The sequence below is a fragment of the Fistularia commersonii genome, chromosome 10 (genome assembly GCF_037954325.1).
Source record: "Fistularia commersonii isolate RoL2024-O1a breed Wild chromosome 10, RoL_Fcom_v1.0, whole genome shotgun sequence".
Lineage (NCBI taxonomy): Eukaryota > Metazoa > Chordata > Actinopteri > Syngnathiformes > Fistulariidae > Fistularia > Fistularia commersonii.
In genome coordinates, this window is record NC_141293.1 from 13472548 (window position 1) to 13487116 (window position 14569).

The window sequence follows — 14569 nt, forward strand, 5'->3', positions numbered from 1 at the left end:
GCTATTGATTGTCGAGAGGCTGATGTGATTGCTTCTGTTCTGATGCGGCTTGCGCACACGCACACACACACACACACACACACACACACACACACACACACACACACACACACACACACACACACACACACACAGACAAGTGTTGACGCTGTGTCGCTAATTAGCAGCAGGTGGCTGCAGAGAGGCTGGAGAGGCGGGACAAGAAGTGGATCCGCCAACTTTTCGCCGTCAGACCCGTAGCTGAGGCCAGAGGAGGCGGGGCCACACCTGATGACTGATGGAAATGTTGATGACACACACACACACACACACACACACACACACACACACACACACACACACACAAGACGCTTTTAAGCTGCCTCGCTGATTAGCAGTATGTGTCCCTAACTTCCTGATGTATCTGCAGCCGTGGCCAGAGGGGGCGGGGCCACACTTATTCACTGATGGACGAGTGATGCTGACAACGCACACACACACGCACGCACACACACACACACACGAAACAAGATTCCCGTTTATTTTAACTTTGCAAATCTCGTCAATAATATTTATTGCCAACATTTCACATCATTTCAATGAATTGGACAATTATACAGCTATAATCTACTCATAATCATGCAAACACTTCATCATCATAATGTTATATTTTCTATCAAAATATCTCATCTTTATTGGCATTTTTTTTACAAAAACTCCTCTTGCATTATTTTATATTCTATAATACAGTTTATAAATATTAAAATTATGAATTCAATACTAATGAGTACAATTACCGCTATTAACGTCCCTACAGCCAATAATATTATTTTTACATGTGATTTCCCCTGCTTAAATTACTATTACTAAGTAAAGGGTCATTTCTACTTCATAAATTCCATTATGAATACAGAGCCATTTCATAATATCATTATTACTATTATTATTTACGTACTTCAAGAGGAATTCGATTATTTTATATTTCCTTAAAAAAATGAATTATGATTGCTGAATAGTCTGAAAGAATTATGACTGAATAGAATTATGATTGACGGATGGATTTCAGTAATGATGTACAGAGTCTGGTTCAAGGCCTTAATCAGGCCCATTAACACAACCCACCTGCACACACACTCACACTCACACACTCCTGTGAGCCAGGAGCTGTAAAAAGAAATATATAAAAAGGAATATTCCTGGTTCACAAGCCAACGGAAACAACCGGAACAGAATAAAGAGCTGGAACCTGAAGAGTTATGGTCCGTTCCTGAACACGACCCCCCTCCCCTCCTCGCAATCCTCGTTTTTTATTTTTTTTTTACAGGGGTCATAAAGTCCTGCGTCGTCACGGAAACAGCAAAATCGCTGCCCGGTGAAACCTGCTGTGCAACACCTTTATTACACCCTAACTCCAAACAGGAAGGGGGCGTCCCATGCGCCACTTCCTGTTTGGCCAAAAGGAGCTATTTCTCCCATGACTACTTATTCTATAGAATTGTTCGCTGATACCGATCAATACCTGTTGAGCGGATCAATGACACACCAGAAGAGGAGGACAGGTGTCCTTCAGCTTCCATCTGCCTGCCAGTGGGACGTTCTGGACCGTCCAATCCATCACGGCTATTGATCCAAACCGATCAATAAAATTTACTTTTATTATTTTTCTTTTTCTCTGAAGGCCACGTGTGGAGATGTGTGTGTGTGTGCGCAACTCACTTGAATCCTGGGAAAAAGGTGGCGCAGCTGCCTGACTTCAGCCAGACGCAGTATGGGTCCCGGGAAGACAAGCAGCTCCTGGAAGGAAAGAAGAGGAGGAAGAAATGAAGAAGAGGAAGGAGAAGAAGAGGATGAAGAAGACGATGACATCATCAGCCCTGGCGCCCCTGCCATGGTCATTAAAGAGTACAACACCAAACGGCGTCTGGAGAGCCAAAAACGCTGACACCAAATTATCACCACCGTTGCGAGAACTTGCACCGTCGGCGTTGTCGAATTAGCGCCCAACGAGAATTGCGTCTTTTGTCTTATAATAAAAATGTGCCTTAAATGCCACCTGATTGTGTTTTGATTGATTCATTAATTCTGCATCGATGCAGATCACATTAATTTATTTTGTTTTATTCTATTAATGCGTTCACGTTTCAGGAAATTGATCTAACCTCCTCGGGCAGGAAGCAGGGCAAAGCAGCTGTCAATCGCAGGGTCATCTGTCGATCATGGGTACACATAGAGAGACATCCAACCGTTCTAGGATTCATCCATTCATTCATTCATTCATTCATTCATTCGTTACCTACAACCTTCAGCCCGCACAGTCTGGGGGCTGGAGCCAATCACAGACAACCTTGGGACGAGAGGCGGGGTTTAACCTGGATTGGTCAGCTGTCAACCAACCATTCACCATCTCATTCACAGCTACGTACAATTTCAACAAATTCAAAAATTTCTCCAATGAACCAACTGAGTGTGTCTGGACCGTGACAGATGACGGGGAACCTGCTGACCTCTGACCCCCGTGTTCCACGTCAAGAGGACGAGACGGAGCTCCAGACGTTCTCCTCAAAATGAAAGCGCTGAATCTCATCAAGCCTCCTTCTATTTTGGGAGATCAGGGAGGGGGCTGAGAGGTGGAGAGCGCCCGCGCTAAGCTAATCGGTTCCGGCGCCATCGTTCCGTGGCCGATCGCTAATTGAACCAATTTAAGGGAGCGGCTCCGGTGGCCAATCTCCCCCCTGCAGACACACTCGACCCCCCCGCTCGCACCCGGAACCGTTTCCTTCCGAGTTCCGAGCATCACGTTTCACGGCTGTCGGTCGCAAGCCCCTCGGGCTCGCCGCTGAGTCACGCCGCGTACCCTTCCGTGTTTTTAAACCCAGACCAAGATTTACAATTTGCGTTCTTTGGGGTTTTCTTTCTCCCTCTGTCCCTTCTCCAGAAACTACTTTCCAAGTACATTATTGGTTGATTATCGGATCAATGGATTGTTACAGTTATTGGATGCTGAAAAAAGAAATCCTTTGGACAAATGGAAACGCTAAGATACAAGTCACACAAGCAATTAAGGGAAATCAGTTTTGGGTCAGATGATTGAAGATGGTATGGATCAGGTGACCTTGGAGATGTCCAGCTGACATAAAAGTGGCCTAACGATGACCAAGAGACATACAAGTTGACCCTAAAAATGTCAAGGTGACCAGATGACGAGGAGACATAAGGGGCGACCTAGAAATGTTCATGTGATCTGCAAATGTCAAGGCAACCAAGAGACACACAAGGTGACTTTGAAATGTCCATGTCACCAGGAGACATTAAGGTGATCTTAGACCCGGAGACAAAAAAAAGTGACCAGGAAGCGCCCAGGTGACCAGCAGCTTTCCAATTGAGCTAGAGCCATACATAGGACCAGGTGACCTCGGGGTGAAGTAAAGGTGCCGTCCAGGTGACCAGCTGATGTAAAGTTGACCTGGAGACGTAAAAAAGTACTAACGTCCATGTGTCCAGGAGGTGACCAGATGACATAAAGGTGAGCAGGACATTTCAAGGTGACTGAGTGATCATAGGAAGGACCAGGTGACGTCCAGCAGTTATAAAGGGGACCTCCAGGTTAGAAAAAGGTGACCTGTAAATGTCAAGGTGACCAGGACACATCCAGGTGACCAGGTGACATGAAGGTGACCTTGGAGATGTCCAGGTGACCTGGAGACATAAAAGTAACCAGGAAACTTCCAGGTGACCAGGAGATGTACACATGACCTAAAGGTGACAAGGTGGAGTCCAGGAGCGATAAAGGTGACAAGATGACGTTGCTGTGACTAGGTGACATGAAGGTGACCATCTGATGTCCAGATGAGCTAACGGTGATATCCAGATAACCTGGGGACATATAGGGGTGACCTGGAGGTGTCAAGATGACCTGGAGACATAAAAGTGCCCAGAGAAGCTCCGGGTCAGCAGGAGATGACCAGGTGACATAAAGGTGACCAAGTAACATAAGGGTGACCAGTTGATGACTACGTAATGTTGACTAGGGGACATTAAGGCAACCAGGTGACTTCCAAGTGACCAGATATCAAAAGGCGACCATGTTGTGTCACGGTGAGATAAACTTGACGTCCAGGTGGCGTAAGAGTGACCTGGAGACATTCAGTTGACCTGGAAGTGTCAAGGTGACCAGGACACATCCAGGTGACCAGGAGACATGAAGGTGACCCTGGAGATGTCCAGGTGACCCGGAGACATAAAAGTGCCTCGGAAAGGTCCACGAGATTTCCAGATGACCAGGTGACATAAAGGGGACCAGGTGACACCCAGGAGTGATAAAGGTGACCAGGCGATGTCCGGGTAACGACCAGGTGAGATGAAGGTCACATGTAGGTGTCCAGGTGATGTCCCGTTGACCGGGTGTAATGAAGGCAAGCAGGTGACACTTAGGTGATACTAAGGTGACCAGGTGACATCCTGGTGACTAGGTAGCTCCAATCTTAAGGCACTGCAGATTTAGATTCCCACCTATGGAGAGTTAACGTGTGTGTGATAATGGTTATCATAACAAACAAACTATCACAGACAGCGTGGTGGTTGGGTCACGCCATCCAGGTGACTCGTTTATATTCTCGCATCCCTTTCCTCGGGCCGGCGGCGGCGAGGAGGAAGAGGAGGCCGCCTCTGAAAGGAGGAAGTGGAGAGGGAGGGGAGCTCTCTGCGCTCGCTGCAGCTGGGCGCGCTATAAATGCACGCATTTATCCGGCGGCCAAAACACACACGTGTAAACACACACACACACACGTTTATGAATAAAGCTGTAGTTGAACCCTCCCCCCGGCTGCGATGCTATAGATACCGCACTTATTTAGCAAACAAACCCGTCGGCGCAGGAAAAAATAAACATAAAAGGAACCGCGCTTTTATTTTACGTCTTGGAGCAGCGTCGGGACCGCGTCGTGCAACGGAAAAAAAAAAACATAGGACGGGCTGTGAGGTTTGAAGACAAGCCCCAACACCATCGGAAGGAGAGGTAACGTTGCCTTCCTTCCAACACGATGCCAACTGACCCATTCTCGGCGGCCTCCTCCCCAGGGGAGCCGGTTCTGATGTAGCCGTAGTTCCAGCACTGGAACTACAAACACGGCTTCGTCCGATCCATCGCTTTAGCTGCCGTTTAGCTGGACGAGCAGTGGTGGATGAGCGTAACCGTGACATCTACGCCGTCATGTGACTTCCGCCACTTCCCCCTCTGCTAATCGGACGCTAATGTTAGTGCCACTGATAAGAGAATAACAGTGACAATAACCTGAGTTGACTTCCTGTTTGCGCGGCGCTAACGCGGAGCGGCTTATGAGCGCACGCAGACCCGCGCAGGTCGGGTTCGGCGCCCCCGAGGTCATAAACCTCTCCGTTACGGAACGACCCTATTGGATCTATTCATTAATAAGCTGCTGAAAAGACACGGGGAGCGGATTGTTCAATTCCCGTTCGTCGCCGCTGCCGCCGTCCCGTCAAGGTAATTTAATAGACGTAAAACGTGCCGCCGTTGTTAGCGAGAGGCCGGCGGGGGCAGAGGCGGGGGGGCGGGTTGTACACAAGGTTAACTTATTCAACAGATACGCCGCGACCCGAGCCCAGAAATTATTATTCAGTGCCGCGAAACATCCATCAACGTTTCCTCGCCGGCCACACACCCACACACACACACACGCACGCACACACGCACACACACACACACAGCTATCGTCTGGTGTCCAGAATCTCAGCAGTTGCTTGTATTTCTGTCTCTGTGCAGACGTTGATGACGCCACGAGTCCTGACTCGGGTTCTGACTCCATAACTCCTCAGTGGAAAATGCCACATCTTGCGAAAAGTGTGTGTGTTTGTGTGGTCTCTTGCAAAACGTGGTGCTCCACCAGAGTCCGGACGAGTGTTTTGTTACTTGCCGAGCGTGTGTGCGCCGCCCCTCCCTGGACACAACAATTCCTAAGAGCATTGGCGTCTGGGTTTCATTTGAATGTGGATCCCGGAGTGGCGTCATCTAAGCCCCGCCCCCTCCCAGCACCAGGAAGAGGACGCCGATCCCTGCTCCCCCTTCCCTGGCTGCTGTTTGATTAATCAGACCGGGTATTTGGTGATATTTGCAGCCGAGGGAAACCCGATCGGACCCACGGGCGGGAGGGGGATGACGGAAACCCGACCTCCCCTTCTGCTCCCCCCTCCACCGCTGAGACTCGGGGGACCCCTAATCCTGAGACGAGGTGAGCGCTCACTCCCGCCCCGTCGCCCCTGTCAACCCCGTGCTCGTGTCTTTTCCTTTCTCCTCCACCTTCGGGGGGCCGGATCGCGGCGGATCAGCTGGATCCAATTTATGGAGGGGATTTATGAAGTGCGGAGCTTCTCCAAGCCGCCACAACGAGGGGTTAGCATGCTACGGGGGCCTGAGCAGTCTCTAGAGGAGCTCGGTGTGTGTGTGTGTGTGTTTGTTGGGGTGAGAGGGGTCAACATTCCTGGCTAAAAATAGAACGGCGGAGACGGAGAACATTCACCGGGGCCCCGAAGACGGAGAGAGAAACATCAACCGCTCTCGAAATTAAGGATCTTCTAGGATTTTAAACCCAAACCAGGGTGGAGACCAGCTGGTCCTTCACCTCCCCTGGATCTTCTCATTTTCATTTGGAGGTCCGGTCGGAGCCCAGAGAGCGCTGATCGGGCAAATGTGGCCGATCGATAGCCGGATCGCTCAGAGATCTGATCGAGTTCTTGCGGCGGCCGGCGCCGCCCGGATGCTGGCGTTCTGTCGGCGAAGGCCGGCTTTTATTTTGTCGGCGAACTGAAACCCGACGCTCTCCGAACGTCACTGTTCAAAACAAACCGTCTGCCTGGGCTTGATTGACATTCTGATCAAATGGAGATCAATAGCCTAAATTGGCTCTGCCAAGACGTTCAATGACCTTGGGCTTTTTCAGTGTCTCAGGCTCTGAGGTAGCTGCACTTTCTTTTCACATTTCATTTTTTTTTTTTTTTTCTCAGACACCAGAGGCTGATTAATTCATCCGTCCAGCGGATTACAGAAACCCGACACTCTCGGCCCGAGATCAGGATTTCTACCGTGTTTTGTTTTGTATCGCCGTCGCCGTGACGATGGGGGGACAAAGAAGAGAGGGAGGGAGGGAGACTGAAGAAAAAAATGATGAAAGTCTGGGTTTAAAAGGATTTAAAAGGTTTAAAAGTTAATTGACAATTTAATTTAATTTAATCTAATTGAATTCAAGTAGTTTCATCAAGTACTATTTGACATCTCGATTTTATAATTTTTACTTAACATTATTTTATTGGTATTGATAAAAGACGATCAGAAAAAAACAACTGTAATAAAAAAAAGGATTTGCTTTAACCAAAGAGCTGTGAAAAAAAAAAAAAAACAGTGGCGATTTGGTTATATCACTGTTTCTCAAACGAATAAAAAAAATAAAAGGCATCAGATATCAGTTCAGTATTCAGCTCCCCCTCCCCAGCTTAAAGAATAATTTCTGTTATTTGCCTAAGACTTTGGACCTAAACCCTAAAGCAGCGTCCTGGCAGGACTCCGGGGGGGGGGAAACTAATTCCTGGAGTTTCTTTGCGACGCTGAAAGTTTTCCTCCGGGCTCCTGCAGCGCCGAGCGTGTCCACCGGGGGCGCCGGCGACCCGCGGGTTGACGTCAGCTCGTAGCTCATGTTTCCCCCCAAGAACCGGCGGCCGACAGCCCTCGTGAAACACGAGGAGCGTAAAATCAATGAGGTGGGCCGAGATCAGCGGCAGCTGGAGTCCGGCGAGACGTTTGATTAAATAAAATTAAAAAAAAAAAATCAAGGGTAAGAGAGAGTGCGACCGGACAGCGCCGCTCAATATCGGCGGCTCGACGGACTCGACCGCCGTCTCCGTCGCGTTCCTCCACACTGAGCGAGATACACGAAACCGGTGAACACCGTTAGCTTTACCATGCAGTTCCTGTTCATCTTCAGCGCATTTGTGGTGTCACATTCAAGACAAGCAAGGGTAAAGGTTTCCATTGCCATGGTGACACGTACACCAATTAGCGTTGCTAGTACAAGGGGTCGGACTCGGACGTTTCCCTGGTAACTGGGTCTTTGTCAATGCTGCGGAGCCCCCGGACCAAATAGTTTGGGTGGTAGTGCATGTGTGTGTGTAAGTGTGTGAACGCGTGCGCACGTGGGGTCACTCACTTCCTGCAGGCGCTGTAGTCGGAGCAGCGGCTGAGCGGCATGCGGACCACGCAGCTGGAGAACGCCACAAAGAGCGCGTGGCGGTCCCGGTCCAGCTCCAGGCCCAGAACACGCCGGTCCTCGCCGCGCACATTGCATCTGCGAGGAAGGTGGGTTAGTTTTTTTTCTTTGTGTGTGTGTGTGTGGGGGTGGAGGACATACTTGTTGGGGTTGTAGACGTCTACGTCCTCCAGGAGCTGCGTGCTGAAGGACACGTTGGCGCCCTCGGTGCTCGCCAGGACCTTCAGCACGTGGCCGTTGTCTGAGCCCAGGAACAGCACCGTGTAGTTCTTGTAGGGCCCGGCGGACGTATCCACGGCGATCTGGGTCAGCTTGAACCTGTGCATGCACACACACACACACACACACACACATACACACAAATGCAATTAGCGTTGAAGCCAGAATGTTCCTGCAGGACCCCGAGCACGACCGTCCCCCCGGCGACATGTGATCATTTTCAAAACCCGCTCTGGTATTCCTGGTTGCCGTGGTTACCCCGAGCATCACAGACAGACATTTCCGTCTTGGGTCGGTCGAGCATTTCTGCTGATATCTGTTGCCGTGGTTACTCTGGAGGTCGCCCAAAGTCATTCTACGTGTGCGGCTAGATCTGATCACCGAACTTTTAACCGAACTTACCCCACTATAACGGCAACAATAATAGTAATTATAATGATAGTAATAATGTTATCTGACAAGGGGACCTTTCTGTGTGGAGTTAGCATCTGCTCCTTGTGTCTGCGTGGGTGTCCTCCCATAGTCCAAAAACATACAGCAGATTCATTGGAAAAATTCCCCCGAATGAGTGAATGGTCGTCTGGCTATGTGGCCCTGCGACTGACCGGTGTACCCCGCCTTTCGCCCGATGATGGCTTGGATAGGCTCCAGCATCCCCCGCAACCCTGAGTGCAGGATAAGTGGCAAATGATGGATGAATGGCTAATAATGCTAATAATAATAATAATAAAACGGTACCTCAGTTTATGAGTTTAATCCCTTTATAAATGTCGCTTGAACTGTCTGTGAGCCAAAACAAATTTCCCTCTGGAACAAAAGTAAGTGGATGAATCTCTCTGTCGCCGCCCTCGGACGGATGGAACTGTCCGAGCAGAATATTCGCCTCGTTGATGCTTAGCTACGTTCTCCTCCGCCTCTGCCGTGGTTCTCGGAATTATAAAAATTGATAAATAACCCAAAGAGGGGGAGGAGACACTGTCAACTAGAGGTTATCAGCCTGTTAGCTGTTAGCTTCCTTGACAATCCACATTTTGCTCATGTAGTCATTTTTTTATGTCGGTAGACACATTTGTTCAGGAAGTAGTCCCGTTCCAGACAGCGACAGAAACCAAATGCTGGTTATTTTCCTTTCATTGTGCTCGCCGGGCCAAAAAAACACATTTCTCGTAAGACGTTTCCCGGGACAATGTCCCAATGGTGCCAGATAAGATATTCTGGGGAGACAAGGAAGGAATGAAGGAAGGGATAAAGAAAATAAATAAAAAAAACAGTTTTATCAATTAAAGCGCAAAAAAAGACTTTGGGAGTCAGATGACGGCCTCATGCACAGCCGACGGGTGTGTGTGTGTGTGAATAACAAAGCGAATCGGCTCATTCAGATCTTGAGGGTTCTTTTTTTTTCTTAAGGCCCACACCTTCCTGCCTTCACTTGCCCCCCCAGTTGCCCCCAACCCTGCAATGACTGGGCAGCTTTCTACTCCTGGATGGATTTCATTCATCAACAGCTTCTCTGGGGAAAAGGCCAGGCAGATGTGTGTATATGTGTGTGTGTCTGGTTTGTTTATTTTTGCCACCAGATGTGTCGCAGTGTCCCCCACTCCCCCACCCGGTGTGGAGCTGCAGAGTCTGGCCGGCTGTCAACGATGCCCCCCCCCCCATCCCCGGCCACCCATCAGTGTGTGAAAGGACAATGCCGAGGGCCGTGTGTGTCAGCGTGTGTGTCAAAGGTGTGACAGAAACGTGTCAATAAACACCGAGCCGCTGTGAAAAACAAAAATTAAAAAAAAATGCAGGGGAGAAAAACTACCCGACATGTCACGCAGTGACCTCTGGAGCAGGAGGGGGCGCCGCTGAGCCCCACCGCTGACCTTGGAGGGCTCGGGGAGGACAAGCAAATAAAATTTGCAGAAAAATATGAAATGAGATAAAAATAAATTAAGAGTAAAATAAATTAAAATGGTGCAGAACTGAACGCTTCAGACGCTGTACAACAGCAGTCTGGACGACACACAACTCTGACCGTCCTGAGGTGCATCTGTGCTGCTTCCACAATCTCACTACCTCACCCATTCACATGCAGCCTCACTCCCACCCTGCACACATCCTGCCCATTATTGTTTATTTATTTTAATCTTGTCGTTGCTATTGTCCCTCTATTTCTATTGTTCTTTAGTTCTGGTTGCGTATTTTTCCTTTATGTTGTCCATTATTATCCCTGATGTTGTCGCTGTCTATTTATTCGTGGATGTCTTGCTATCCTCTGTCTTTCTTTATATATTTATATTCATATTTATTTTCCTTTTTTATTTTTTTGCCATTATAACTGTTACACTGCAGTGACAAAGGAATTTCCCTTATGGGGATCAATAAAGTTTATCTTATGATAAATTCATAATAAAAACAAAAATGATATTCTATATATTAAAGTCAAACGAATCAAATCGATAAATAAAATCAAATACAAACTTCAATAAAACAGAAAATAAACTCCAGTAAAATAAAGTAAAAAAATAATAAAATAAGAAATAACAATATAATAAATCATATATTTATATAATAATATATAAAATACAGATCATGACTTGATCTGGGGATTTAGACATGTGTAAAAAATGCTCCTTAAAAATGAGTCGGAATAACATCGGGGTTTATATCGGAGACATAAAATACAGGGGCGACGAAGCAAGGAAACAAGTCAGATTGTCCAATCGCGTGGCTGCGCCTCTTTGCGGTCACAGCAATTCCACACACAGCCCGCTGGATCCTCAAATGTCACCACATACACTCCCCACCATCCGAGCACACACTCCGCTGGCTTCCGTGCCAGGGCAGGAGTTGCGTCGCCGCTCTGGGAAGAGCCCTCGGGGTGGCGGCGGGTCTGAAGGGAGAACATGGCGGCGTGTCTCACCTGAGCTCACACATCGATTCCAATTTGGCGGCAGAGCACGGACACGGCGCTACCAACACACACGCGCACACCTACACACACACACACTGCGTATATGCTTTCCTTTGAAACAATGAAAGACAGCCTGCGGCCGTCGAGCCGTGTCAATATTCGGTTTCGGCGCTCGAAGAGTGACTGCGGATTGTGATCTGGTTGCCAGTTCAACCTCCGCTGTTGCATGTTTGCGTGTTTTTGATTGACAGCCCCGCCTCAACAACCAAATCCTCCCTTCGTGATGTCATAGGAGCTTTAAACTGCATAATTTCAGATTGGGCAGCGGGATTAATAACACACTGGTTCAGACATTCGTCACGCAGCATAATGAGGTCAGAGGTCAACCTGGTCCGAGTCATCTTGCTCTCCGTCAGTCGCCAAGCTCCAAACGGAGATATTTTATCACTCTGGATAACTAGACAGGTGGATAACTAGACTGACAGGTTCCAGAGGCGGGGACAGCAACTCCCTGCAGCCATCCATGTTGGGAAAAAAATGGGTTCCAATATATTTGTCGTACTTTAATTTAACTGTTGAAGTTAGTAGTAATGTAGTATTTTAGTGGCAGACGGGGTCTGGGTGATACATGTCCTGGGACTGCAGTCCTGGCAACGCACTGACAGATGAGCATGTTTTCAAGCAGTACATTTCCTGCTACTCGTGCACGAGGTGACCTCCCGTTTGTCCGCTGGACGGTTCAAAAACGGAGAGTACCTTCAGGGAGTTTGTCATGTGAACCAAAAGCACACGGCGGTTTCAGGAAGAAACTGTTGCTGAGATACGAGCACCCGGTGTGGGCAGGGTACCTGCTGGTGGTGCGGGTGAAGTACGGCCGGTCGTTCACCGACGGCACCGACTCGTCCATGAGCGGGAACGACTTGATGAACGTAAGCGTGTCGTCAGGGAAGGCGACGGACGACTTGAAGGCGGCGGCCGTGCCCTCGCCGGCGCAGCAGCCGGGCCTGGATGGAGACAAACGGGAGCGGTGGCTGTTGAGGAGGAGGAACCGGTTCTGATGTGGCCATCGGAGGCGGTTCCTCACCTGGGTTTCGGGACCTGCTCCTCGGGGACCGGCGTCCAGGCCGTCTCGCTGTTCCTCTGCTCTTTGAATTTTCCGCCAAAGGCCTTCTCGATGTCGTCCATGTAGAAGGCGCAGACCGCCGATCCTGTGATGCTGCCGGAGAAGAAGCGCAAAGTCAGTCTCGGAACCAGAGACTAGAGCATCCGGATCCGGTTGGACCCACCTGTTCGCCTGCGTGGTGAAGACACCGAGCACCGCCGGCCGGTGGTTGACCTGCAGCACGTTGGTGAGCGACTGCAGCACGTCAAAGTAGAAGAAAGAGTCTCCCGGGACGGAGCAGTTGAGCCGCGCCTTGAGGAACGAGGTCCAGTAGCGCTCCAGCACCCTCGGCGAGCCGCCGTTGTCGTTCTTGCAGACGCGCCCCACCCGGGAGAAGACCACCTGGAGAAGTCCAAATGCGGTTGGTCACTGGGGCCGACGCAGGATACTGTTGGGTGCCAGCAGAGCGGATGCCTCACCTTGCCGAGGGTGGTGTACTCCACGGCAATCTCGCTGAAGAAGAAGTACACGTAGTTCCCGTAGTCGATGGCGTGGAGGAAGTGCGGTTCTGTGGAAGGAAGGGTGGGAAAGAGACCCCGCGACATGAAGGTGGGTGCAGGAGTTGGCCCAAAGCTGTGACCTCTGGTAAACAAAATAGGGTTGAGAACTAAAGGTGGAAGTGTCGTGGTGCTCAAAGGCTGCTCTTGTTCTGTGGGGGAAGTTGCCCCAAGCCGAGTCTTCCGGGGGGGGGGGGGGGGCTACAGAAAGTCAGATGAGCTGATATAAATAGAGGCCGGGCTCAGCTGGGGACGGGCCTACACTGGGGAAGTGGGTCGCACGCGGCGCTCAGCCTGGAGTCAGCGCCACACAACGCTAGACCTAGTTCATCCTCTCAACGACTTTTTTGAAAAATTTCTAACTTGATCGAAGCGAGTAAAATGTGACCGCTGGCTTCTTTGTTAGATGGCGTCCGAGAACTTCCGACACAACACGGACTCTGGGTTTGACATCGGACCAGATTGGCAAAATTGACCGAAACATCCCTTGGCCAAATGGATGTCCATAGGTTTGTGATGTCAGAGGTAGTTGGATCTCTGCGCTTCTCTTTTCTCCCTCGTCAAATAGGGATTTGTTTACTTAAGTCTGGATTCTTCTTCTTATTCATCAGAGAGTTGGTTTTAAATATAAACTTCTCAGTTTAATCAAATACAGGCTAAGTTTGTGCTTCTGGATGCAATGATGGGCAGTTTTAACTGATCATTCAATCATTCATTTATTGAAGAGTTCAAGGTCACACACACACACACACACGCACACACACACACACACAAACAAATATCAAACCCAATTTCTCATTTGTTCCTGTTTTGTCGTTCCATTGGAATTCAGGTCACACATTCGCTCTCTCTCTCTCTCTCACTCACACACACACACACACACGCATTTACTTAACATCGATTTCTCATCTGTTCCTGTTTTTTAAATACCAGTGGAGGTCATTCATGCATGCATTAATTCATGCGCGGATGGTCCAATCACAGGGCTGCATGCAGAGACATCCCACCATCCAACCTCTCATTTATAAGTCCCTATCCGTTATCCGGTTCCTCACCTCGCAGCCACTTGGAGTCGTACTTGACAGTGCGCAGGACGGGCCGGCTCTCCCCCAGGCTGCGGTAGATCACCGCGTCGCTCGCCAGGAAGTCCGTCATGGTGGCCGAGTAGAAGTCGCCGCCTGCGGGTGTTTGGGGGGGCGAGGGAGAGGAAAGAGACCCCGACATTTTGGTGAACAGAGCGTTAATACCGGCCCGGGTGAACTCTGAAACGCCATCCCTCTGAAATGCCATCCCTCTAAGCTCTGCCCCCCTTTTCTTCTAGACTGTCAGATTAGGCCATTTCAAGAATTGTAGTCCTCATCCAGAAGTCACATTGATTTCCAAGAATGGACCTCTGGAAGAGCGCGTGGAGCGACAGTAATAAAAACTCCGGGGAAATCCGGCACTGGTGACGCGAGATAACCTGTCTTTGTTAACCCGGTTCGTTAATCCGACTTTGTTAATCTGGGGTTTAGCCGGTGGGGAAGGGAGCCAGGCGAGG

The 14569-nt window shown here is 49.4% G+C and overlaps 1 protein-coding gene across 5 annotated transcripts in view; it reads right to left on the reverse strand.

Annotated features, from left to right (window-relative positions):
- sema6cb (semaphorin 6Cb) overlaps nt 1-14569 on the reverse strand; it is a 127846-nt gene that overhangs the window by 23290 nt on the left and 89987 nt on the right. For all 5 annotated transcript variants that reach the window (XM_086153838.1, XM_086153837.1, XM_086153840.1 and 2 more), the window contains 8 exons: nt 14085-14207; nt 12952-13040; nt 12657-12874; nt 12455-12586; nt 12219-12374; nt 8394-8570; nt 8193-8330; nt 1696-1773 (listed from right to left, as the gene is read on the reverse strand). In XM_086153838.1, the coding sequence (XP_086009964.1) occupies nt 1696-1773; nt 8193-8330; nt 8394-8570; nt 12219-12374; nt 12455-12586; nt 12657-12874; nt 12952-13040; nt 14085-14207 (1111 nt within the window). The remainder of the gene's footprint in view (nt 1-1695; nt 1774-8192; nt 8331-8393; nt 8571-12218; nt 12375-12454; nt 12587-12656; nt 12875-12951; nt 13041-14084; nt 14208-14569) is intronic.